We start from the raw sequence: 25,121 nt of genomic DNA, 5'->3' as shown, positions 1-25,121 counted from the left end.
CTCAAGTTGAAAAGAAATCAGACCTTATTTTTGAGATTTTGGAGACTACCTGCTCTTCAAAGTAAGAGACAGGGAGAAATGGGGATAAACACTACTCTCACCACATAACTTACCATTAACAGAAAACATGGAATCCCAGAACGGCTTGGGTTGGAAGAGATCTTAAAGCCCAGCTCATTCCACTCCCTGCCAGGGGCAGGAACACCTTTCACTATTCCAGGTTGCTCCAAGCCCCATCCAACCTGGCCTGGAACACTTCCAGGGATCCAGGGGCAGCCACAGCTTCTCTGGGCAACCTGTGCCAGGGCCTCATCACCCTCCTAGCCAAGAATTCCTTCCCAGCATCTAACCTAACTTTCCCCTTTTCAGTTTGAACCCATTACACCTTGTCCTCTCGCTGCAGTTCCTGATAAAGAGGGACATGAATGACAGGGGGGTAACATTTAAAGCCAAACTGCTTTGAGCATTCCATGACAAAGACCAAATGCTTAACAAGAAGAAGTTACAAATATCACAAATGGCAAAGCAAGGGTTTCCCATTCCACTCCTGAATATCCTAACAGAGACTTGTCAATAAGCCACTGAGCATCTTAGCTCTCAAAATACAAATCCTACTGACTTAATCCTAAAAGACAAGCCTGTCATTTCCCAGGAGAGGAACTCCACAGGAACGAGAAGAAACTCCACAGCGCTGGTTCCATGCCATCCCAAACACCCTCCTCATGGGAGAAAAAAAAGAGTACACACAGTTCAGGCATGGCTACAGCAAACACTGCAGCCAGAGGGCTTTGATGTGCAGAGGAAGAGTGGAATCCCCCAATGTGACAGATGCTTTATGGTCATTTATATGTGGCAGCAACTCATATTCACCAGGGACAGAAGTGCTGAGTCAGGGCTGGCTAATCCAGTTGGTTGGCAGCTGCCAAAACAGATTTGTAGAAAGTTGAGAATATGTGATTAAAAACTGTCTCAGCCATAACTACTCTGGTATCAAAAAACCCTTAATACTCCACTCTTAACCCACTGATTTTAAGTAGTAAAATGCTTTAACTGATAACTCTCCTGATCTGTGAATTTAGAATGACATTTTCTAAATATCAAATACAGGCTCTAAACAGCCCTTGGCTGCATCAGGAACTATACTCCAGAGCTCTGAGAATAAGGCAGTGACCACACAAGCAGAGCCAAAACCTGACTCAAACTGAACACAGCCCCACTTTTATGGCAACCTTAGGAAAAAAAAAAACAAACAAATTAAATAAAATAAGTGGGTTTTGTTGTTTTAAATTGCATTTGAGCAGAAGAGTCTGTGTGTGCCACAATCCAGTTTCACTGCTCACTATTTCTCTGCAACAGTGATCAGTGGCAAACCAGTGCAGTTTTCTTCTCAGTTAATGCCTTTATCTGGTGCAGGAGATTAAAAAATAATAATAACAATCTCAACACAAGAGAGACTGAGCAGGTGACTCAAGAAGGAATGAAATTTCCACGATGCTCGATAAAAATCCGTCTGGTGTTTACGGGCAGGTTCTGCCATTAATTTGGTACATTCCTTGTCCCCTGTGCTTCCTTTTAAAGAAAGCTACTGCTCACAATCCTGCCTGGAAAACCCAAAACAAGCCAGCTTTGGAATGGCTGCACAAGGTCATGTTTGATCTCCCTGGGAGGACAGACATCCAGCTATTCATCCCAGCGGAGGGTGCTGGGCTGAGCACATCCATGAGCTCCCAGCTCAGCTGCCAAACAAGAGCCTCCTTCCACAAGGCACTTCCATCAACCACCCTTTTGTTCCCCAAGGATTAGTTACAAACTCCCTTTGGGGCACTTGAGTGAAAAACCACAAAAAGCCAAGCCCTGTGAATGGTTTGGGTTGGAAGGGACCTTAAATCCCGTCTTATTCCAACCCCCTGCCATGGGCAGGGACACCTCCCACTAGACCTGGTTGCTCCAAGCCCCATGCAACCTGGCCTTGGACATTTTCCTAAATCTCTCCACCAAAGCTATTCAGAGTCATTCAAAAATACTCAGACAAAAAGCCCACAAAGGAAATCTCAGTAAGGATCAGCTCCAGTAAATTATCCCCCTAACACAGCTCCTATTTTCCAGCTCCCTTCAGGACACCGACTTCCACAGCTACACAAAAACTCCATGTTCTGATGCAACCAAATTCCAACAGCTAACCAAAACAGGCCAGTCTTATGCTATTCCAAGTGCTTCCAGAAAACATAGTGGACTGCAGACACCAGTGTTTACACAGCTCCTGATGTGACCCTGTTATCAAACCAGCCCGGCACAAATTAAGACCACAAAGCCCTACTGAAAAGCTGCAGGTTCACTGACAGGTCAGGCTGGTGTGAAAACCCATCCAGGGAAACATCCAACCACACCGTGGGAGTTTACCTGGGATGGGATCTGACCAGCCACTTCCTAGTGCTGGAGATTAAATTCCATTTACAGTTTCTAGCCTCTTGTCTGATTTTCTGCTCCAAGACACCCGTCAGCTGGATGTTTCTGCATTAACCACACACACACAGAGCATCTATTTCACCATGAAACAGATGCCTGAGCAAATTTCATGCCATTTTTAAATACTGGTTTGGGATTTTCATGTTTATAACTAAGGTGGGCAAACAGAAAAGACAGATTAAATTTGAGAGAGTGGGGACAAAAATACACTGTCAGCATATTATCAAGGTCTAGTGAGGTCCTAATCTTCCTTATCAGAACCTCTTTCCAAAGACAGTAATTTAAGAGAGCTTGGTATGATGCTTTGAGAGATAAATTATTGCAATGGATCATAATTGGCTTAATAATAATATCCTCTATTAAAAAGGAAAAAAGCTTTCCCACCACAGATAACTAACACATTAGGATTGCAATGGAAATCACTTCCAAGACTGCTAGACCCAAATTTGGATCTATTTACACATGCTGTGAATAGACAAGAAGAGTTCATTTACAGATGGTTTCTCCCCCAGCCTGAAATGCATTTTGGGGGGAAAAAAAAAAGATAAATATTAAAACAACATCAACAATCCAGCACTTACCAGCAATCCTACAATCAACCATTGTGTGCCTTGTGACAGACAAGAGAAATAAAACCCACAAACACCAAGAAAACACAGCTCAGTTTTAAGCTTTCATGGCAGTAATGAAAAGCAAAGTGGGCAGGAAAATTTTAGAAAAGCCTTAAATATTCTTCTGTAACTTAATAGTGAAGAGAAATATTTGCTTAACCTCCGCCTTCACCATCCAAAAAAGAGCCAGTTACTCTAAAAGCTACCAAATGCCCCAAGAGGAATTTGAAGCATGAACCACCACCACCAGAAAGCATTTGGGGAAGAGGCAGATGTCCCACAGTCAGAGGCTGCCCAGCTTAGACATCCCAAAAACAACTGTGCTGGAGACACTGGTGACTCATTATTAGCCAAGGAGCAGAGAAACCACTTGAAGAAGTGAGGGGAAAATTCCATGTTAATTTAAGAGCACTCTCTAGCAAACCTTCCCCGAGCTCTGCAACATAAAAACAGTTGGGACAGTCACTAATAAATGCATTTTGTAAACACTCCTGACAGCACTCAGCGAGCACAAGATGTGCCATCTGCACTGAGACTTACCAGGGACTGAGGAAAATAAAAGTACAGTGTTTACATGTTAAGTCCTTTCAAGAAAAAAAAAGGTTTACCTTACTTTTAAAAATTATCATAACATCAGTGACTTTAAAAAATAAGTTTGCTGTGCATATTTGTCATCAGAGGCAGTGCCATCTGATTCAGTATTCCCTTGATACAGTTCCTCCCTGTTGCAGGGCTTTACAAAAACAAAGAGCAAACCAATGACCTAGAAACAAATGTGGCCTCTCAAACTACTTTAAACTCATTAACTTTATGCTTCTTTCAGGCTCATAACAACGTCTAAAACGACTGCCAAAAACCTGGATTTAAACTTGCCAGGCTGCACTAGGAGAAGCTTTGGGTTTTATTCCTTATCTGAAACCGTTTCAGGAGTAAAAGGCACATTTTTCATAACCCAAAGAATGGAAGGGAGGGGGGAAGAGGGTTGTGGGGTGTTTTTTTTTTTTTGTTTAAAGGGGATATGTTTACATGGCACAGAGCAGAGCCATGAATTCAAACCAGCTCCGGAACCGGAAGCTGGATGACATGTCAGCACAGCTCTCCACTAATTACCAGGATAATGAGAAGCAGAATATTTCTTTTTCCACGAAGAGATGACACAAAAAAAATACTTCCCTGCAACACAACTAGTTATTTCTTGTCGTGCTGCCTGGTTGTTTCTTGTCATGCTGCCCTGTACTACGCAGGCACACACAAACAAAGCAGCTCAAGGTATGCTGAGTTCCAGGTTTATGACAGCTGAAATGTTCTTTTTAAAGGATTTAGCGCTGGAATTCCAAGGGAAAGAAGCTGAGTGATCTGTGCACAGCACCGTAGGAGGAAAAAAAAAAAAATAAAAGAGGAAGGTAAATATGCACCGTGAAAACTTTTAAAAATAACTCCCCGAGGTCATAAGTAACCATTTCAAAGGGGTGGTGGGAACAGGATCCATCTATAAAACTTCAATTTGAACATTAGCAAAGAGCCCTCCCCCAGCACGAGCAATTACCGCTGCCTTTCATGTGGCACAGGAACACACCTTTCCTTGCACGCTTGGCTGTGTCAGGTCTATTTTAAACACACTCAACAGCACTACAAAGGAAAACATCACACAGCCTCCCTTCCCATGCAGCTGAACATGCAGGCTGCCAAAGGCAGGCTGGAAGATTCAAGGCTTTCTTTAAAAGCCACCCAGCCCTAAAAGCTGCCGAGCATCGTGAGGAACGTCCCTGATGGATGGGGAAGGTCCCTGATGGATGGGGAAGGTCCCTGATGGATGGGGAAGGTCCCTGATGGATGGGGAAGGTCCCTGATGGATGGGAAGGAGCTCGTGTGAGAGCAACACACCGGTCCTACCCCTCCTGTCCCCCATAACTGTGGTTCTGGCAACACAGATTCACGGAATCCCAGAATGGTTTGGGTTGGAAGGGACCTCAAAGATCACCCAGTTCCACCCCCCTGTCGTGGACAGGGACACCTTTCACACGCACCATTTCAAGAGCATCTACTTGACGTGCTGCACTAACTCTACCTCGTGCTGGAACTCCGTTCCAGCTTCTGAAGAGCTTTAATCTGCTTCTGCCTTTCGCGGGCTATTATTAACCTCGGGGATAAACTTGCACCCTTTTAATCAGGTGCTTTAGCTGGATGCGTTCTGGAAAACAGGTACGGGCAGCAGATATCCTCTACCTCCTCCGGCAGTAACGTGGAAAGGATCACCTGCAACATTCACCAAGTCAAGCCTCGAGCGCAAATCACAGAATCCCAGGATGGTTTGCGCTGGAAGGGACCTTAAGGACTATGGCATTCCACCCCCGGCCACGGGCAGGGACACCTTCCACTAGAACAGGTCGCTCCAAGCCCCGTCCAGCCTGGCCTTGGACACTTCCAGGGATGGGGCAGCCACGGCTTCTCCGGGAAACCTGTGCCCTCGCGTCCGATCCTTTTAAAGACAACTGGGAGCCCCCGGGCTGTGCCAGGGGCGGCCCCCCCGCCGCTCACCTTGTACACGTCGCCGTAGGTGCCGCTCCCGACCCGCTGGATCAGCTCGTAGTCCTGCTGCGGGTTCCGCCTCAGGATGTCCCCGCTCGCCCGCGCCGCCGGCTCCATGTCCAGCGCCGCGTCCCTCCGGGATGCTCCTACCGGCCCATGGCTCCTGCGGCGGGGAGGGGGGTCAGGGGGGCCCGGCCCGGCCCGGCCGAGACAAAGGCGGGCGGGCGGCCGCGCCCTCCGCGGCTCCCGGGGCTCCCCGGGGCCGAGCAGGAAGCGCCGGGGCGGGCGGGGAGCGGGGCCGGGCGGGCTCGGCGGGGCGGTGCGGGGCGGTGCGGGGCCGGGGCCGCTGCGGCTGCGGCCCGTCCGCCGGGGCGGCCAGGCCGGGCCGGCTCCTACCTGCGAGCCGCAGCCCTTTGTCCCGCCGGAGAGGGAGGGAGGGAGGGAAGGAGGGAGGGAGGCAGAGCGGCCGCCTCCTTCTGCTTTTCCCTCCTCCTTTTCCTCCTCCTTCGCGTTCTCCTTCCGCGGCCGAGCCGCGCCGGGTCCGCTCGGGTCGGGCCGGGCCGGGCCGGCAGCGCCGCCGCAGCGCCCCGGCGCGGCCACGGCCGGCCCCGCTCCCCTCCCGCTCCCTTCCCTGCCCTGCCCTTCCCTGCCCTTCCCCTCCCCGCCCGGCCCCGCGGGAGGGGGAACCGCTGCCCCGGGGCTGTTACCGGGCGCTGCTCCCCCCCCTCCCGCGGCCCCGGTGCCGCCGCCACGTCCGGAGCCCGTGGAGCGGTGACAGGATGGTTTGAGTTGGAAGGGGTCGTATAAAGATCATCCGCCTCCAACGCCCCTGCCATGGGCAGGGACACCTTCCACCATTCCCAGGTGGTTCCAAGCTCCGTCCAGCCTGGCTTTGGACACTTCCAGGCATCCGGGGGCAGCCACAGCTTCTCTGGCCAAACTGTGCCAGGGCCTCACTGCCCTCACAGCCAACAATTCCTTCCTAATATCCATCCTAAATCTCCCCTTTTCCAGCTTAAAGCCATTCCCCTTTGTCCTGTCCCTCTATCCCTTGTCCCCAGTCCCTCTCCAGCTCTCCTGGAGCCCCTTTAGGCCCTGGAAGGGGCTCTCAGGTCTCCCCGGAGCCTTCCCTTCTCCAGGTGAACACCCCCAGCTCTCCCAGCCTGGCTCCGGAGCAGAGGTTCTCCAGCCCTTGGAACATCTCCGTGGCCTCCTCTGACCCTGCTCCAACAGGTCTTTATTGTGGAGGGACAAGTGTGGTTGTGGGGGCAGGCACGGCCTTTAGCCTGTGCCCCTTGGTTTGATGCAGGAGGAAAGCCCCTAGCTCACCTACACCACCTATATATTATATAGATTTATATCCACATGTGTGTTTCTACCAAACACAAGGCTGAGCTTTCCGTCTTTCCCACCAGAGCTGTTCCTTTGTGTACATCCTGGTCGGGATTATCACAGCTGCCGTGGCAAAACTGAGCAGAGCTCCGGAGAGGCTGGGATGCTCCCAGAGAGGCTCTGAGGTGCAAGAGGAAGATGCAGGACTGCTCTGGATTGCAGCCTTGCAGCCACACCACGTAATCCTTCTCGTGGGCTGATCAGGCACCCAGGGCATTTAGCTCTGTGGGCAGCCAGTGCAATGAGAGTCACACCAGAATTACCTCAGACCTGTAGGGACTTGCCTCCTTGGGCTCCCAAAGCCAAAAAAGCTTCTGTGAAACTGCAAAGTGGAAGGTATTCTGTAGCTGCCCTTCCCTCTTTGGAGGACAATTATTTGCAGCGAAGCGGCCGAAATTCTGAGCAAAACTCACCTATGGTCTCTCAGGAAACCCAGAGGGGGGGATATGGAGCAGAGGAATGCTGGAATTCGCAGTAGCAGTCCCTGCACATAAAATCATTAAGGCCTTAAAGGAGGTGTGATTTTCTAGGGGTAAAAACTACCACGTTCTCAGCGCAGGAAATACGTCTGCAGAAGTTAGGTAAGGAAAAAAAAATCAAATGGATGCCAGATGTATGGAGACCAGAGTCTCTTTGGTGCTCAAGATGGTTATTTAAGAACAGTTTCTGTGTTTTTGGCAGCCACACAAGCCCACACTGGTCCAATATAGTCTAATGACAATGTAGCTGGGCATTGATCCTCAGTTTAAAATGGAGGCTGGGTTTTAACCCCAAATTTGGGATTTGTTTATGGGCTCGTTTGAAACTGTGTGTGTCAGGAGCAGGCTCCAAAATGTAACCTGCCCTGCTCCCCAGAGACAGGGGAGCTCAGGGCTGCTCTTAAAGAGGTTCCCATTTAATTTCCCTTTGTGCTCTGAAAGCTTTCTACATCCTGTATGTTCTCTCCAACATAAATACCTAAGTTTTCCTGAACCCCCAACAAACAAGAAACTATTTACCCTTTAGGGAGCTGTATTTCCTCAAGTGATTTTTAACAAAACAATTACCTCTCCCCTCATAAATCAGCTTCCTGTGCTCCTGATACGGAGCTGTTTGCGTCCTTTTTCTTTTCCTTTCCTCAGCTGAGGGTTCAGACGCTGCTTTTTACTCTATTGATTTGCTGCTCTTGACAAGCCATCGGGTGACAGCACAGGAAAAAGGACATTTCATTTTCCAGTTGCAGATGGTGCATTAAGACTTGGCCTCCTACAACATCTCACAGATCCGAGGGCTGGAATTTAATGTCAAAGCTCCCGTAATTTGTCCTTGCTGGGTTAAGTTTCATTTTCCACCTGGAGGTGTTGCTTCTCATCCCATATTGCCAGAGGTGAAGAGTGGGCTCTCAGAGCCCATCTTGTGTTCTGAGCTCCAGTCCACCTTTCCCAGCTGAGTCTCAGTCCCTGCTGGAAGCACTACTGGGAAGTGTACGCGGATAAAACCAGCCCTGGGACTGTATTACTGCTGCAATTTCTTGATTAGAAAAACCGAGGAAAATGGAGAAAATGTCCCCAAGTTGCACCAAGGGAGGTTTAGGTTGGATATTAGGGAAAATGTCTTCATGGAAAGGGTGGTCAGACATTGGAACAGGCTGCCCACGGCAGTGTTGGAATCGCCATTCCTGAAGGGATCTAAAAACTCTGTGGATGTGGCACTTGGGGACACGGGCTAGTGGTGGCCTTGGCAGTGCTGGGTTAAGGGTTGGCCTCGATCTTAGAGGGCTTTTCCAGCCTAATGATTTAATTAATGATTGCAATGAGTTGTGCAAAGCTCACAGGGCAAGACATGGCCGGGCTCTGCGCACGCTGCCAGGCGTGTTCTCCTGAACAAACACCGACTCCTGCTCCCTATTTTCCGCCCTAGACCACGTCGCTTTTCTGGTCAAGCGTGTTTCGGAATGTGCTTTTATGCAGCATCTTTCTGTCTGAATGGGTCCCAGCCTTAAAAGGAATGTTAAGTGGTTTTACATAAGGCATTACGTAGGATTAGAGAATGTGAGCTGTTTGTATTGTAGTCTTAGGAGGAAGAACAGCCAAGGTTATTTTAACGAGACACTGACCGAGATTCATCTGGTAACGGGAGAGGCAGGAATTTCTAACTGAACAATGTTCATGAAGGTGGTTTTAAAAGCAGCAAAATGTGGATGCACGTTCATTGGCAAATGAGAAACGCTGAGGTATGAAACGGCAGCATGAAGAAAAGATACTTCAGCCCCTAGTTTTTGTAAATATCTTTAATTTCACGTGGTCTAACAGTGTCACGCGGAAGGTATTCAAAAACTGCTGCAGCATCTTCCCTATGATTTGAGATGTATTTTTTTCCTGAGTTTGTGGTTTGGGTTTTTCAGGCTGGTTTTCCTCCCCAGTGGAACACACACTGTTGCTACACCCTGTCTTGCCACGAGTGAAGGGCCTGCCCCGGAGCCATTCCCAAATCTCTGCAGGCACCTTTCCACCCCTGAGTCCAATTCTTCTTGGCATCACTTGGGCAGTTTTCAGTGCTGTTAATGCTGCTTTACCTGCCTGCTGAGCTCTGCTACTGGGATCCAGAGTAAGAGAGATAGGGAAGGCTTTGGGGGGTCCCAAATGGCCTCTCGCTGCTGGAATGGCCCTGTGGGGACAGTTGGGGTGGCAGCTGCTGTGGGCACAAGATGACAAGTACCAAAATGCCTGGAAAAATCTAAAGAGCAGAAAGAGGGAGTGGTCTTGGCAAGATGGATGGAGAGAACACAGCCAAGGGAACAGCTTCAGGCAGGAGAAGGAGGCCTGTTAGACACTTCTTATGTCCAGCCTGGGAATTCACTTGGGAAAGTCCAACATAGACTGAGGATCTCTCCAGTGGTTGTGTTGAGATGCTCTGGGAAGAGAGAAGCCTTTTCAGGCTGTCAGGAGCCTTGTCTCCCTTGCAGGAGCAGGAGAATTAAGTGAGGCACAGCTCAGAGCCTTGTGCAGGGATTTGTTTTTCACGGAAGGAAGAGGAGCACTGTGGCTATACATTATTTTTGTGTCACCCTGTTTACGTAGATGTATCTCAGGGGACTTTGCAGCTGATTGTGCTGTTTGCATTCAAAGGAAGGAAACCAGCTGGATGCCCTTCCCTCCCATGTGCACGTGCAGGGGGGCAGAGGTGAAGCCCGGCAGCTCCACCAACAGCAACAGCTCAGCACGAGGATGCAGGAAAATGTGGCCATTCCACTAAAAACAGCACCAACAAGGGGCATTCAGAGCACTGCCTGGAAACCAGGCTGCTTCCCACGTTTCCAGGTGCACAAACCTGGCTGGAACATATTGCAAGTATCTTGCTGAATCATCCAGGCAGGTGGATTCGGTTGGCCCTGCCAAGGGGAGCTGGAAGCCTTTTCCTGGCCGAGGTGTATCTTCAAGGGGAAATCCTAGAAACAAACTTGGCACGCCCAGGGTTTGGCTTGGACTCACTAAAGCCACGTTGCAAAAAAGAAAGGAGGCTGGTGAGGAAGGATGTTTTCAATGTAATGTCCATCTGCCTGTCGGTGCAGGAAAGAACAAATGGAAAACAGCGTCGGAAATAGATGGGAAGTTGGGCTTAGGAGACATCTTACTGACCTCTGAAATGAAAATCATGAGTTGGAAGGGACCCACAAGGATCATCCAGTCCAACTCCTGGCCCTGCCCAGGACACCCCAACAATCCCATCCTGTCCCTGAGAGTGTTGTCCAAACCCTCCTGGAGCTCTGGCAGCCTTGGGGCCGTGCCCACTGCCCTGGGGAGCCTGGGCAGTGCCCAACCACCCTCTGGGGGATGAGCCTTTTCCTAATAAAGATAAATAAGAGGACCACAGATTGTGCAAAGGCAGCCCCTGATGTAAAACCAGGCCTGTGGGGTGGGTTTGGTTGAAATTTTGTGCTGATGGCTCTATATCTCCATATTTTTTTTTATTCTTAAGTAGCTCCTTCAGTTTCCAGAGCATCTTCCAGAAGGCAGGGCCTTCCCAGTGACTGATTAAGCAAGTAATTTAATTAACTGCTGGAATTCTGTCTCCTCCACAGTGAAATACCTCTGTTGCAGCCCTAGTGTGCAATCCTGTTTACAGAAGCAGCAAGCAGAATTCCTTTGGCTGCAAAGCCCCTGTAAATGTAGGCGGCCATAGCACAACTTGAGGTGAGAAATGGAAACAGCAGGAATAGCAGGATTTCCTAAGCAACAAAGATCTGCTTCACTTAAAATATTTCAGTAAGGGGAAAAAAAATCAAAACAAAAAAACAACAGAAAGATGTTAGGGAGGCTTTAGCTCCAGGAGTGGGGAAAAAGCTGTTTTGGTATTTTCTAGGAATTGTGGCCTCTTAACCCAAGAATAAGGGTGCAGAAATTAAAACAGCAATGACAAATGGGCAATTTCTCTCTACTGGGGAGACATCCCCTTGCAGTGCTCCACACAGACTCCTTTGACTTTCCCATGCAGTTAAGAAGAAGCAGTGAAGGAGCGAAGGCTGAGAAGGCAGAAGTGATAACAAAAACTGCGGGGAGGAAGCGAACAATTCCAGGATCCTTGGATAACCACAGATCTGTCACCTGGAGGGGCTCAGGCAACACCTTGTCGGTGTCATGGCAAGGAAAACCCGTGTGGATGGCACAGTTTCCCTCAGCAGCAAGTCCGTGGTGGCACCTGAGCAAGAGCAGAGCCTTGGCAGCGTCCCTTTGGCACCTCTTACGTAAGTGTTGCACAACGAGGGGCCGGGGATATGAAAAGCAACTCTAAGAGCCGCCTGGGTAAGTGGGACAGTCGAATCAAGGTAAATTATGAAACGGTTCTTGCCACTGCTACACATGAGGGACTTAATTCCAGGTTTTCTCCTCGTTCTGGGGCCTTCCCAGTGCTGTATCTCCCGTCGCACCGATCGGGAACCGCCTGCTCCGCTCTGTCTCTCCGTGGTATTTTCTCTTTTTGCCTTGATTTAGAGTCATTTCTCCTCAAGAATCCTTCCATTCCGTGCCCATTCAGCACATCTGCTGTGGAATCAGCTCTTCGTGATCCGGCAGCTCGGGCAGCAAGAAAGGAAAGATGCTTCCTGGGAAGGGCTGTTTGCAACTGGGAAAATAAAGGGAGGAGGAATCGGTGGAGCGGAGGGATGGATGAAAATGAACAAATGCTGAGTCACCCTCGGGAAACAAAACCATCTGCAAATGCCCCAACTTGGGATCATAAGAAATAATGCAGGAAAAGGCCTTGGGAGTTCATGGAGACAATCCCCCTCGAACAGCACAGGATCAAACCTGTCCACTCCTCTTTCATTGGGACACCACGTGCCATAATGGCAAGAGAAAAGGAGAAAATGCCAGTAAATGGGGCAGTACAAGCTCAACCTTAGCAGCAATTCTCAAAGGGAATGAGGAAAACAGGACCTGAGCCCATCTTAGTTTAATTAGACTTTCAAATTAACAGATTTCCTTTTCCATCCTCCTTTTTTTTTTTCCTCCCCTCTCCATTTCCCAGCTGCTTTTCTTCTCATCTCCTCTTTCAACCCATCTGAACCCCTCTGAGTGTCCAGCAGAAGAAATATCCCCTCAGAACACCAATTTCTTCTCTGCTACATTGAAGCAGCAACAGGCATGTGCAATTTTGGGGATTATTTACAAAAATTCTAATGGAGCTTCTGCAAGGCTGAGCTCCTCGTGGTCACAGTGCCCAGCAGGATCCAGCTCCCTGCCACGTGAGCCAGGACTTCAGTGAGCCAAAATGAGCCAAAATTATGTGTTTCATCCTGATGCTGTAAACACAGGGAAGGCAGTCACAGAGTATTGGAGAAGGCACTTAGGAATTAGGTATCAGCATATCAATGGGAGCACAACAACACATGGCTTTGGCAGGGATCAGCTGCCTGGAACAGCAAATTGGTTCATTTTTGAATGTTTTTCCTGCTGTCAAAGATGAAGAGCGGATCCTGCCGGCTCCTGTGATTCCAGCAAAGCTGGATGGCCACCGGCTTTCCCCGACTGCTGCAGGCCAGAGTCCAGAAATGAGAAGCATTCTCCCAAAATCTGCTCTTGCAGATACAGTCTGGGGCTCAGTTCCCTCTGGTGACCACCACATTTCCAGTTTAATGGGTTGTTCCTTGAGCACTGTGCTGTGCATCTTCCAAAGAGCAACACTGGGATGTGGCTTCAGAGACAGGTCCAGCAGCTTGTTGGAATCACAAGTGTGGGCAAACCCTGGGTGAGGATGAGCGTGGTCCACATGGAGAGGGTGGGAATGACCAAACTCCCTGTGGCTGGCATTGCCCAGAAAGCCAAACACACCCTGGGCTACGTCCCCAGTGGTGTGGGAGGGGATTATTCCCCTCTACTCTGCTCTTGTGAGAGAACCCACCTGGAGTTCTGTGTCCAGCTCTGGGGCTCCCAACATAATGAGGATGTGGAGCGAGTCCAGAGGAGGCCACAGAAATGCTCTGAGGGCTGGAGCCCCTCGGCTCTGGAGCCACACTGGGAGAGCTGGAGGTGTTTAGCCTGGAGAAGTAAAGGCACTGGGGAGACTTTAGAGCCCCTTCCAGTGCCTAAAGGGGCTCCAGGAGAGCTGGAGAGGGCCTTGGGAAAAGGGCTTGGAGTGCCAAGATGAGGGGGAAAGGCTTTCCACTGCCAGAGGGCAGGGTTAGGTGGGATATTGGGAAGGAATTCCTGGCTGTGAGGGTGGGGAGGCCCTGGCACAGGTTGCCCAGAGAAGCTGTGGCTGCCCCATCCCTGGAAGTGTATCTCAGGCCAGGCTGGGAGGGGTTTGAAGCAACCTGGTGGGCACCCCCACGATCCCAGTGCCCTGGCAGGTGTGGGAGCATCCTGTCTGTGCTGGGTCTCCCATCCACAGATCCCTGTGGGTGGGTGCCCAGTACCCCAAACAAGCCTGGTTCTCCAGACAGGGATGCCTCCAGCATCTGGGTGCCCGTGGGGGTGCCCAGTCACCCCCAGGTGTGGATGCTCTCCGTAATCCCAGTGCCCTGGCAAGGGTGACCTGGATGTGGGAGCATCCTGTCTGTGCTGGGTCCCCCATCCACGGAGCCTTGTGGGTGAGTGCCCAGTACCTCAAACAAGCCTGGTTCCCCAGACAGGGATGCCTCCAGCATCTGGGTCCCCGTGGGGGTGCCCAGTCCTCCCTGAGGTGTGGATGCCTCCAGGTGTGGATGCTCCCCATGATCCCAGTGCCCTGGCAGGGGGGACCTGGATGTGGGTGCATCCTGTCTGTGCTGAGCCCCCCATCCATCTCCCCTGTGAGTGGGTGCCCACGGGGGTGCCTAGTCCTCCCTGAGGTGTGGATGCCTCACATGTAGGTGCCCCCATAATCCCAGTGCCCTCCTGCCAGGAGCGACCTGGATGTGGGACCATCCTGCCTGTGCTGAGTCCCCCACCCATGGCCCCCTACAGATGGGTACCCTTGAGAGTGTGCCCAGTGCCCCCAAGGTGTCAATACCCCCCGGTTGTGAATGACCCCACGATCCCAGTGCCCCGCTGCCAGGAGTGACCTGGATTTGGGACCCTCCATCCATCACCTCCTCCGCGGGTGGGTGGGTGCCCAGGGGGGTGCCGCGGGGACCCCGCTGTGTGTGTGTGTCTGTGTGTCTGTCTGTGTCTCTGTGTGTGTGTCTGTGTCTCTGTGTGTGCCTGTGTGTCTGTGTGTGTCTGTGTCTCTGTGTGTCTCTGTGTGTGCCCCCCAGAGCGCGGTGCCCGCCGCTGCCCGGGGGCCGTGCCGGGCCGTGCGGCGGGCGGGGATGGTGCGGCTCCCGCCGGCTCCCCCAGCCCGCCCCGCGCCGCCGCCGCAGCCCCGCCAGACGCAGCGCGGCTCGGAGCGCGCACGGAGCCTCCTCCCGCAGCCGCCGCCATGGCCCGGAACCGCCGGGACAGGAGCAGCTGGGGTAGGAGGCGATGGCTCGGCGGGGGCAGCGCGGACAATGCCGGGCCTGCGGCGGTCGCGGCCCGCGCCGGGGCGGGGCTGCGGGGGCACCGCGCGGGCGGGGGGCTCGGCCGGCCCGGGGCGGGATCCCTCTGAGGGGGCACACGGGGATCTGGGAGTCCTCACAGCATCCCTGCGCGGCCGGGGGTCCGCCCGTCCCGCCCGCCCGGCCGGCGGGGCTGGGATGGGGGTGCGGGATGGGGGTGCCCCGCGTTCCGCGGCCTCGCTGGGGCGCGGGCCGGGCGGGGTGTCCCCGGCTCGGGCTTGTCACGGCCCCGCGCCCCGCCCGGGGCCCGACACCCCCCGGCAGATCCCCGGGGAGCCCCGCGGCTGCCCCGGCTCCCCTCAGCCTGCCCGGACACCCCTCGCCCTGTCCCTGGTGTCCCCTCGGTCCCGGAGGGGAGATGTCACCTCAGCCACCACCCCACGGCACCCGGGAGCAGGAATCCCCCTTACTCCCAGCCCACCTCGTCCAGGAGCAGGATCCTGCTCACCCCACCCCATCTCACCCAGGAACAGAGAATTCCGCTCACCCCCATCCTGCCCCATCCAAGGGGCAGGATTTCCCTCACCTCCAACCCATCTCATCCAGGTGTCCCACTTACCCTCACTCCACCTCATCCAGGGGCAGGATTCCCCTCACCCCCACCCCACCTCATCCAGGAACAGGGAATCCCGCTCACTCCCATCCTACCTCATCCAGGAGCAGAGACCCCCCTCACCCACATCCCACCTCATCCAGGAGCAGAGACCCCCCTCACCCACATCCCACCTCGTCCAGGGGCAGGAATCCTGCTCACCCCACTTTCCTCAGTCAGAGACACTGGCCTTCCCCGGCAGCTCACCCCTCCGGAGGGTTTTTCCCATTTCTGGGAGCCGTAGGGCTTTGTTGTCGTGTCACACCTTCCAGAGAAGGGGCCATTTTAAACCCATCCCCACACAACCCTCCCTGAGGCCGGGGGATTTGGGGGCAGCATTGACGGGGAGCCGAGCAGGGTGACGAGGGAGGAGGAAGTTCTGTGGCGTCTTCCTGCAAGGCTTCAGTTCCCTCTGGAGCCGCCTGGATCCTCCAGCGGCTGCTGCTTCCCACTGGAGCCAAAGCTGGTCCCACAGGTGGGCTGCACCCACCAAGGGGCTCCTCCGCCTTCACGCGTCGCTTCACCCACTGCCACGCTGTTCCGTAGGAAATCAGGTTTTATCCAGCCATTTCCCGTTATTTGAGGCTGCTGGGGAGAGTAATTTGCCATTTCCTCCGGAGTCATATTCCGTGTGAGCTCACTCACCGCTGCTCCAGGTATCCTGGCTCCTCAGGCGGAGCAGGGTGAGCTGAGCTGCGATGTTTAGATACACAAATTACATCCTAATTTGTGTAGATGAGTGTAGGATTTCCCATGGTAATGATTAACAGTTCAGAGACAAGCTCCAGGAAACGCTGGGATAGCGGAGTGTGTGATCCGAGCCAGCGGAGCGGGCAGGGGGGCTTTTTTGGGAGGGTGAGGGGTGGAAAATCAGCAAAGCTCATTTGATCGGGGCCGTGTTTGACTGTGACTTAACGAGGGTCGTCAGATCCTCGGGTAAACCGGAGGGAAAACTTGCCAGGGAATGTGCTGCCGTTCTCAGCTTTGTCTCACAGAGCGTGTGACAGACGTGTCAGCCCCGCGCGCGTTGGGAATTGCACACACGTCCACGCGCTGGTGCTTCCCCTTCAGGTCCGGATGGCAGGAGAAGGGAATGCAAATGATGCCGGGAGGGATGGAAGCGTGGAAAACATCCTCTTGGGAAGTACAACCTTGGTCCGGCAAGGCAATTGGGCACATCCCTCAGCCTGTGCTGCTGAGCCCCACTCCGGTGAAATGTGATGTGTCACTGAGTTGATGAACTCTCCCCTTAGATTCTCTGCAAGAATCTGGAAGCATCCACGGATCCAAGCTGGATCTCTGTGGGATCAGCCGCCTTCCCCACAGCTCAGAGTCATACCCTACATCCCACAGACCTGTTCCTAGAGGATTTCCTGGCGCTTTGCCGGGCTGGTTGACATTGCAAGTAAGAAATTAAGAGAGCAAAATGCCTCTGTTTTTTACGAGGGGGAAAAAACCCAAACAAACTCCACCTCTAATAGATTTATTTATTCTATTTATACAACAAAACCTCATTGCCCTGAACGCTGTGTTTACATCCAGTGACTGCAGCATTGTCCGGTGACATCAGTCCATGGGGTGATTATTCCTCTGCTACATTTTTCAGCTGGCGAAGGAGGAGGCTCAGGCTTTTCCTGAAGCTGAGGAGGGAAGGAGAAAGTCCTTGCTTTGTTCTAAAATCGGGCTTATGGGTCATTAAAAATATTAGCGCTATTTTGAAACGGATCAAACTTTGTCCCAGTTACTCAGGCCTGGAAACAGGCAGCTGCTTGGTGTAACCCCTCCTTTGTTTCATGAAAATAATTGAGCTTTTTTTAAAAGCTCACAGAGCAGGTTGGGGTGAGCGAGTGGGGGGTGTTGCCCCCGGTCAAAGCTGGCTCGCTGTCACATCCCTGGGAGCTCATGTGGTGGGGTGTGATGCACCCAGAGCAGGATTTAGCCTTGGGCTAAAGGTCAGCATAAGGCTATGCCTCATTTAAGGCTCTTCCTGAACGTTGCTAAGTGGTGCACAGACCTCACAACTGCTGCCAGTTGAATGGTTGAGGCAGCTGAAGATGATAAAAAAATCACTGTGAGTAGGGGACCCTGCTTTTCCCAAAATAAGGAATGTTGGTCGAAATCCTGCTTGGCACGGTGAAGTCCAGCCAGCTCAGGGAAGGTTTGTAGTGGATTACACTGATTTTCTTTCCTGAAATTGTTTGTGCTTGGCAGTTGCTGATGCTCAACAGCCCCAATCCAGTAAAACCATTAGAGATCCCCTCTCCCAGTTGCTCCTTTAAACAGCACAGACTGGAACAAATTGTGTGAAATCTCATGTTTCCCGTCGTGCAATTGGAATGACCCACCCATCAAGAATTCAGTTGTAAAACCATAAAAGGGATTTCAGAGGTTATAGATACTTTGTGGTGGGGGTTTTCAAGCTGGATAGGAGATTTATGAGAGCTCCTAATGGGAGCCAGGAAAAGCCAAGGAACTGTTTTGAGGAGAAGGGGCTTGTTTCCAGCACAGGCCAGGCCGAGATCATCCCTGCCACACATTTAGGCTGCACAGCAATGGGTTAAACTGGGAAGAAAAGGATGATTTTGGTAGGTTGTTTTTCCTTTCTGTTTGTTATTTGATTTCTGACCTTTTATGGTGGATTTTCAGATTCCACTTCCTGGCGTTTCTTTGTGAGTCCGAGTGCTGGGAACCTGACAAGTGAAAGCTGAGATGCTTCAGACAGAGGGGCCTTTACACAAAAAGCCAGAAATATTCACAACTAAATGTCTGGCTTGTAAATGAGGGGGAAAAAATGAAGTGCTGGGACTTGAAAGAAGAGACAAGACAACATTACAACATAAATATGATCACAGAATCATGTGGAATGGTTTGGGTTGGAAGGGGCCTCTAAATGTCATCTCGATCCAACCCCCCTGCCATGGGCAGGGACACCTCCCACTAGCCCAGGTTGCTCCAAGCCTCATCCATCCTGGCCTGGAACACTTCCAGGGATCCAGAGGCAGCCACAGCTTCTCTGGGCAACCTGTGCCAGGGCCTTTCCACCCTCCCAGCCAGGAATTCTTTCCCAATATCCCATCTAACCCTGGGGTTGGTTGTGTCTTGCCGCATTTTCCCTGCTAAGCCCATGGATGAGAAGCAGCACATGGAAATATTGTTTAGGGCCTGAGTGATGCTCAGGGGCAGAGGGATTTATTTTAACTCCCCTGGATCACTGACTGGAACCTTCTCCAGAGGGAGAAGGAGTCTGGGATGGGCTCTGGGAGGCATGAGGTGGATCATTTCTGGAAGTCACTTCAATCCAGAGAGACCCCCAGTTCCCTTGTTCCTGCCAGAAATGTTCCCACTTGCCATCAGCTGAAGGAAAATGGAATGTTACAGAAGGAAAGGAACTGAATGTGAATTTCCCCAATGAGGTGGAGGCTCTGGAGAAGGGGCTGAACTCTGCCAAGCCCACAAAGTATATATCAAGTATTTAAAGCTCTCTATATACATAAATGTTTTCTCCAGACTGTAATTGCTTTTAATGCTGTATCCTAGGATTTTGTGGCATGTTTACCAAACTTTAATTTCCAGGCAATTTTAGCAACAAAAGGGTAAAAATAATTTCATGTCAGAAATTACTAAATCCAGCACTGGTGGTGGAGATGAAGGGAGGCTGTTGCTGACAAACAGAGCAGATGAAGGAGCATGCAGAAAATGTGTGCTAGGGGTGAAGCAGGAGTTTTGGAGGTGTATTCCTGGAAGTGTTCCAGGGCAGGTTGGACAGGTCTTAGAGCAGCCTGGTCTAGTGGAAGGTGTCTCTGCCCGTGGCAGGGGGTTGGAATGAGCTGGTCTCTAATTTGCTTCATTCCCAAGGTAGCTGTGTGCTTGTGTCTCTGAAGCCTGCTAATAAGGAGCTCAGCCTGGGAATTCCACAGCAGCAGGAATTGCTGTTGCTTCAGAGCCAGCTGAGCACTGGAGCTTCAAGTGAGTGGTAGTAGGTGTTGCCATTAAAAAGCTTCACGTTGGACTTTGGCATTTGAGGTGTTGTAACAGAGAGATTTGGTGGCTGGTGATCATCCAAGCTCTTGTTTCTGTGGTCCCAAACCACTCGTGTTATCAGCAGGATCATTCATCTCCTTGTTCCCTCTGCCAGAGGGAGAAGGGGCTGAGCTGGCCACGCTGCAGCAGAGGTGCTGCCAGCTGGGTGACTCAGGGCTGGCAGGAAGGAGGTGCACTCCACGTCCTGCCACTGCTCCAAAAAAAGCAAGGGATGAGTACCAACCCTGGCAGGAGCAGCCACTCCGTTCAGCTCCCTGCTCCAACAATCCTGGGGCGCAGAGGAGCGGGATGCTCACCAGGAGAATGTGGGAGTGCAGGTTGGATTGGGCAGGGGGGTTAGTTCTGCTGTGCTGTTGGGGTGTGAGAGTTTGCCCTGACTTTGGAGAGGACAGTTTGGGATCTCAAAGGGAGCCTGCCAAGTGTGGCCTCTGACAATCACAGAATCAATTATGTTGGAAAAGACCTCTGAGATCATGGAGTCCAACCTGTGACCGGTCACCACCTTGTCAACTAGACCATGGCACTAAGTGCCACATCCAGCCTTTCCTTGAACACCTCCAGGGACAGCAACTCCAGCACCTCCCTGGGCAGCCCATTCCAATTTACCTGCCATTCTTGATTATTGAAGGACAGGGCTCATTTTTTCCAGGACAGTTTTCTTCACCTGTTTATCAGCAGTGCCCTGCAGCTCCCTGGGTGCAGATCTTTATCCCGGGCTCTGTCACTGACCCATCATTTCCAGAGGTTCCTGGCAGAGCTGGAGTTAGATCTGTACTTCCAGTCTGGGAAGGTGCAATTGATTTCCAAATAGGGCACAAAAAGGTCTGGCTCTGCCTTCCCATTCCCTGCTGCATTTCCCAGACCACCAGCCCCTGGTGTAAGGGGACAGCAGGAGTCCTGACAGAGGTGAATGTGTCACTTCAGGGGGGCTTGGTGGCTCTGGTTAGTGAATGGGCAACACCTGGGGCTTTCCCTGCTGGATCTGGGATCCTCTGAATCCATGGGGCTGAAAAAATCCCAGCAGAGGTGTGAGCAGGGTGGAGGGGGGTTGTGTGGCCAGCAGTGACCTGGATGCAGGATTTGCATGGAGAGAGACTATTTACAATGGCCTGGAGTGCCAGGCCAGGGGGGAATGGCTTTACACTGAGAGAGGGCAGGGTTAGGTGGAATACTGGAGAAAAATTCTTCCCCGTGAGGATGGTGAGGCCCTGGCACAGGTTGCCCAGAGAAGCTGTGGCTGCCCCATCCCTAGAAGTGTCCAAGGCCAGGTTGGACAGGGCTTGGAGCAACCTGGGCTGGTGGAAGGTGTCCCTGCCCATGGCAGGGGGGTTGGACCAAGGTGAGTTTTAAGATCCCTTCCAACCCAAACCATTCCAGAATTCCATGATATAGAAAGGGGTGGTGATATAGAAAGCAGGTGTGTGTGTGGTGAAAACCAGCTTGGGAGCCTTTCTGTCCTGCTGGCCTGGAACCCTTGGGGAGCACGGGTCGGGCAGGACTGCAGAGCACGGATGGGTGTGAGAGAGGGCTTTGCCCAGCCATGGTTCCTGCTCCATCCTCTCAAAGACAGTCTCCCAGGAGCACCTCAGTCTAGACACCTCATGGCAGCCCCGTGCTGAGGGAATTTGCCAACTCATGGCCAGGCTCGGTGCCTCGGGATGCAGCCCTGCCCTGCGTGCATCCTTTGTGCAGGATCGACACAGGTTGTTGCTGAACAACACCCCCTCTGCCCTGGCAGTGTGTGTGTGCTGCTTCCATGCTTTATTTCCCATTTTTCCCTCGTTAGCTGGATGAGAAGCAGATCTCTGCGCCAGCCTGTCTGGGAGAGGAGGAGAGGATTCCTGGTGCATGCTCAGAGCGCTGCCGCCTCTCCCGGCCTCCCCAGAGCCCTGCTGATCATCACTGCCTGTCATGTGGCACATGAATTCAGCATGAATAGAGGGAGCAGAACTCATGTCCCAGCAGCAGCCACGCTGGATGTGATCAGTGCAAGGGGGACAACAGCTTGGAGAGGGATGTGTGGCTTTGCCAGAGCCGTTGTGGAGGGCAGATAAGCCTCCTGGAAGCTGAAGCTCTCTGGAGAGGGATGGGGGCTGACTGTAAGCTCTGTTCAGGGCTTGGCTCGTGGTGTGCTTGGTGGCACTGTGATATGTGAGTGGTGTAAAAGGCAGCTGCAGAAAGGACCCACAGGGATATCACTGCTGATCAAACTAATCCCTGGAGAGCTGCTGATAAGCAGCCTGACACAGTCGATACAGGGATACTCTATTCCAAGGAAATAACAAGAAGTTAAAGATTCCCATCAAACCTCTGTTTTCTCCCCTTGGTGTATTGTGTTTTTCAGTGTGGTAACTTGGTTTGAATACCCTCAGAATACAGCACTGCATGACATCTGTGTGTTTGTGTGGGTGACATCTGAGCTGGGGTTGTTCAGCTGGAGAAGAGAAGGCTCCAGGGAGACCTCACTGTGGCCTTCCAGTGCTGAGAGGTGGCTTATTGAAAGGAGGGAGAGCGACTTTTTACATGGGCAGATAGTGATAGGACAAGGGGGAATGGGTTTAAGCTGAAAGGGGAGAGATTAGTTTGGATATTGGGAAGGAATTCCTGGCTGGGAGGGTGGGGAGGCCCTGGCACAGGTTGCCCAGAGAAGCTGTGGCTGCCCCTGGATCCCTGGAAATGTCCAAGGCCAGGTTGGACGGGGCTTGGAGCAACCTGGGCTAGTGGGAGGTGTTCCTGCCCATGGCAAGGGGTGGAATGAGCTGGGCTTTAATGTCCCTTCCAACCCAAACCACTCCAGGATTCCATGATTTCAGCAGGGGGATCGGAGCCCAGGCTGCCCACCCTGCTTTCCACAGGCAGTGCTGAGGTGATGAGACTCCTGGGATCCAAGGAAGCACGAGAGCAGGGCTGGCAAGTTGGCTTTCTCAGGCTCTGGTCTGGCAGGCTGTGTTTGCACAGATGATGGGACATGGCTGCCTTTCATCCTCTGGGATGAAATGTATTTATTGTGCAGGCTCATTTCAGGACAAGGCTGATTTATTAGTGGCTCTCTGGGAAGCAGTCAGCACTTCTGTGCCCTGTTCTTCCATAGCTGAGGAAAAACAGGCTTCAGCAAGCATTCACCAAAGGTTGCATAATTAGTGGCATGGAATTTACCTGATTTATTCTCCTCTAGGAGCTTAAATACATTAGACACGTCTGTCAGTCTGCACACAGGCACAATGTGAAATACGCTGCTTTAATTTAATTAATTTTAGCCAAAAGTCAGTCCTAGACCAGTTGGAGAATGTTAATTTTATTTTTTTTTAACGCTGTCTGACAGTACAAATGCAAATGCAAATTCTGCTCTCCTTCCCCTTTCCCGCTTGGAATGGCCATATGGAAAAGGGAACGTGGCTTCCACCCCGCTTCGGAGCCATGGAAATGAGCTGTTATGAAATGGGGAAAAGGAACTGTGTCCTGACAATTTCTGAATGAGCAGCTGGAGAATTGACGTAATCGCGAGGCGCCAGGAGAGGGCCGGGAGAAAGGAGGAGTCATCCCTGAAAACGAGTGAAAACAAAACTGTGCTTAGGAAAGCTGAGCCCCCCCCTTCCTTTCCTTTTTGGCCGGATGGTGTTTTGCCATTGCCAGGTACAACTTCCTTCGAAGCAAATAACTCATTTCTGGCCAGAAAAGACCAGTTCAGGTAATTGATTTCCAGTAACGTGCAGCCATCTTACAAAATTAATCCCTGGCTCTCCAGTGGGGCAGATAATCTAATAAGCAGAGCATGGAAGTTTCATCACATGGAAGTAAATATGAAAATAATTATGAAAAAGGTAAAGTTCTGTCTGCCAGTGGCACACATGAAAGAAGCAGAGACAACAGGGATGAAATTAGTTCAGAGACCTGCTTGATGTGATCTGTCTCCCCTGATGTCTCCAGTGAGCTGGGAAATCCATATATCCTGCTCATAATACCTTGTGTTTTGCCCCTGTGTTGTGCAAACAGTCTGATTTTCCTAGTGTTGAGGTGATGGAATTAAGGACATTAAGGCTCTTACCTGTGCCTGGAGACATTCTCCCAAAACCTGCCAATATCTCCTTGAAAAAATTATTCTCCTTCAGATTCTGATGTTTTGAAAGGACAGAATGATCTCTGCTCATCTGCACTGGTTGTTGCTCTTCCCAGCAGCTGAACTGGAGGGAGGGGAAAACCTGGGAGGCACCAGGGGCTGGAATCTGGCACCAGCTGTCCCTCTGGAAGCAGGAGGGCAGGGACTCTCCTCAGTCCTCTGTGCTGGTGCATCTCTGTCAGACAGTGGAGGGTGGGATTTGCTTTCAGTTCATCTTTGTGAGAGCAGCACCACGTGCTTAGAAAATATGTGAAACATTTTTAGGGTGTAACTTCCTCCTGCCTGTCTTGCTCCTTTTAAAAAAAACACAGCTTTTCTTTCACCTTTGAGAGTTTTAAATCATGGAATCATGGAATCACAGAATGGTTTGGGTTGAAAGGGACATTAAAGCTCATCCAGTTCCACCTCCTGCCATGGGCAGGGACACCTCCCACTAGCCCAGGTTGCTCCAAGCCCCATCCAGCCTGGCCTTGGACACTTCCAGGGATCCAGGGGCAGCCACAGCTTCCCTGGGCAACCTGTGCCAGGGCCTCCCTGCCCTCCCAGCCAGGAATTCCTTCCCAATATCCCATCTAACCCTGCCCTCTTGCAGTGGGAAGCCATTCCCCCTTGTCCTGTCCCTCCAGGCCCTTGTCCAAAGTCCTCTCCAGCTCTCCTGGAGCCCCTTTAGGCCCTGGAAGGGGCTCTCAGCTCTCCCTGGAGCCTTTTCTTCTCCAGGTGAACACCCCCAGCTCTCCCAGCCTGGCTCCAGAGCCAGGGAAATTGGATTCCAGCCAAAATGCTGTTCCCACTTGCCCTCTGTCTGTGTGCCTGGAAGTGGGATTTGTCTTGTCTGGGAAGGTGGCACAGCTGTGTTACCCTGATGCTTTACTTAGAGTCAGGAATATTTCAGTTTAATTCGATTTACAAATTTTTTCCCTGCCTCTGCCATGAGTCACATCCTATCCAAGGATCTCTCCACTGTCCTTTCAGTGCAGCTGTACAAAGAAAATAAAAATTGGACTTGGTTAGCTGAGCAGGGCATTGGGAAACACCACAGGAGAGGAGGTGTTTCCTATCCTTTATATCCCTTGTAGTGTGGCAGTGCTAAAGCAGAGCCCAGAAGCCTGTGGCCCCTTGGCACCTGGCCATACTTACCTGTTGGGAATGCCTGGATGCTGGAAAAGGTGTTTAGTGTGTGCCTGCTTTCAGAGACCTTCATTTTCAAGTCATTTGGCAATGTGTGCCTGAATCCTGAATCCGTGGATTTGAAATGGGAAGGTTTGTTTTTTTCCTGGAGGCCCTGAACAGTGACACAGAGCAGGGCCTGATGTTTGAAGGGATTTTAGTGCTGCAGTCTGGTGGAGAATCCTGCTTTTCAGAGCGTTTGGGACTTTTGTT

The 25,121-nt window shown here is 51.7% G+C and overlaps 3 protein-coding genes and 1 long non-coding RNA gene across 6 annotated transcripts in view; 2 read left to right on the top strand and 2 right to left on the bottom strand.

Annotated features, from left to right (window-relative positions):
- The window catches only part of MAP4K5 (mitogen-activated protein kinase kinase kinase kinase 5), a 57,654-nt gene extending 51,457 nt beyond the window's left edge, over positions 1-6,197 (bottom strand). The window contains exons 1-2 of one of the 2 annotated variants that reach the window (XM_064659641.1): positions 6,003-6,197; positions 5,616-5,769 (exon numbers count right to left, since the gene is read on the bottom strand). In XM_064659641.1, the coding sequence (XP_064515711.1) occupies positions 5,616-5,723 (108 nt within the window). In that variant the 5' untranslated portion in view covers positions 5,724-5,769; positions 6,003-6,197. The remainder of the gene's footprint in view (positions 1-5,615; positions 5,770-6,002) is intronic. The other variant, XM_064659642.1, reaches the window with a different exon arrangement.
- On the bottom strand, positions 4,348-5,585 carry LOC135416486 (uncharacterized). The gene is made up of 2 exons (XR_010431593.1): positions 5,146-5,585; positions 4,348-4,433 (listed from the first exon to the last, which is right to left on the bottom strand). It is a non-coding gene; the product is annotated as an uncharacterized LOC135416486 (long non-coding RNA).
- Positions 6,198-14,754: 8,557 nt separating the features above from the next.
- The window catches only part of ATL1 (atlastin GTPase 1), a 31,161-nt gene continuing 20,794 nt past the window's right edge, over positions 14,755-25,121 (top strand). For both annotated transcript variants that reach the window (XM_064659664.1, XM_064659663.1), the window contains exon 1: positions 14,755-14,907. In XM_064659664.1, coding sequence (XP_064515734.1) covers positions 14,874-14,907 — 34 coding nt within the window. In that variant the 5' untranslated portion in view covers positions 14,755-14,873. The remainder of the gene's footprint in view (positions 14,908-25,121) is intronic.
- On the top strand, positions 14,926-23,658 carry LOC135416479 (nascent polypeptide-associated complex subunit alpha, muscle-specific form-like). Its single transcript, XM_064659674.1, has 2 exons — positions 14,926-16,988; positions 17,126-23,658. The coding sequence occupies exon 1, from the start codon at positions 14,944-14,946 to the stop codon at positions 15,943-15,945; it is 1,002 nt and encodes a 333-aa protein (XP_064515744.1). The 5' UTR covers positions 14,926-14,943; the 3' UTR covers positions 15,946-16,988; positions 17,126-23,658.

The sequence above is a fragment of the Pseudopipra pipra genome, chromosome 6 (assembly GCF_036250125.1).
Source record: "Pseudopipra pipra isolate bDixPip1 chromosome 6, bDixPip1.hap1, whole genome shotgun sequence".
NCBI classification, from domain to species: Eukaryota; Metazoa; Chordata; class Aves; order Passeriformes; family Pipridae; genus Pseudopipra; species Pseudopipra pipra.
This window is presented reverse-complemented; position numbering and strand designations above follow the sequence as displayed.

Excerpts from the sequence above, each read along its gene's own strand:
- LOC135416479 (XM_064659674.1), top strand. The coding sequence starts at position 14,944 with ATGCCGGGCCTGCGGCGGTCGCGGCCCGCGCCGGGGCGGGGCTGCGGG.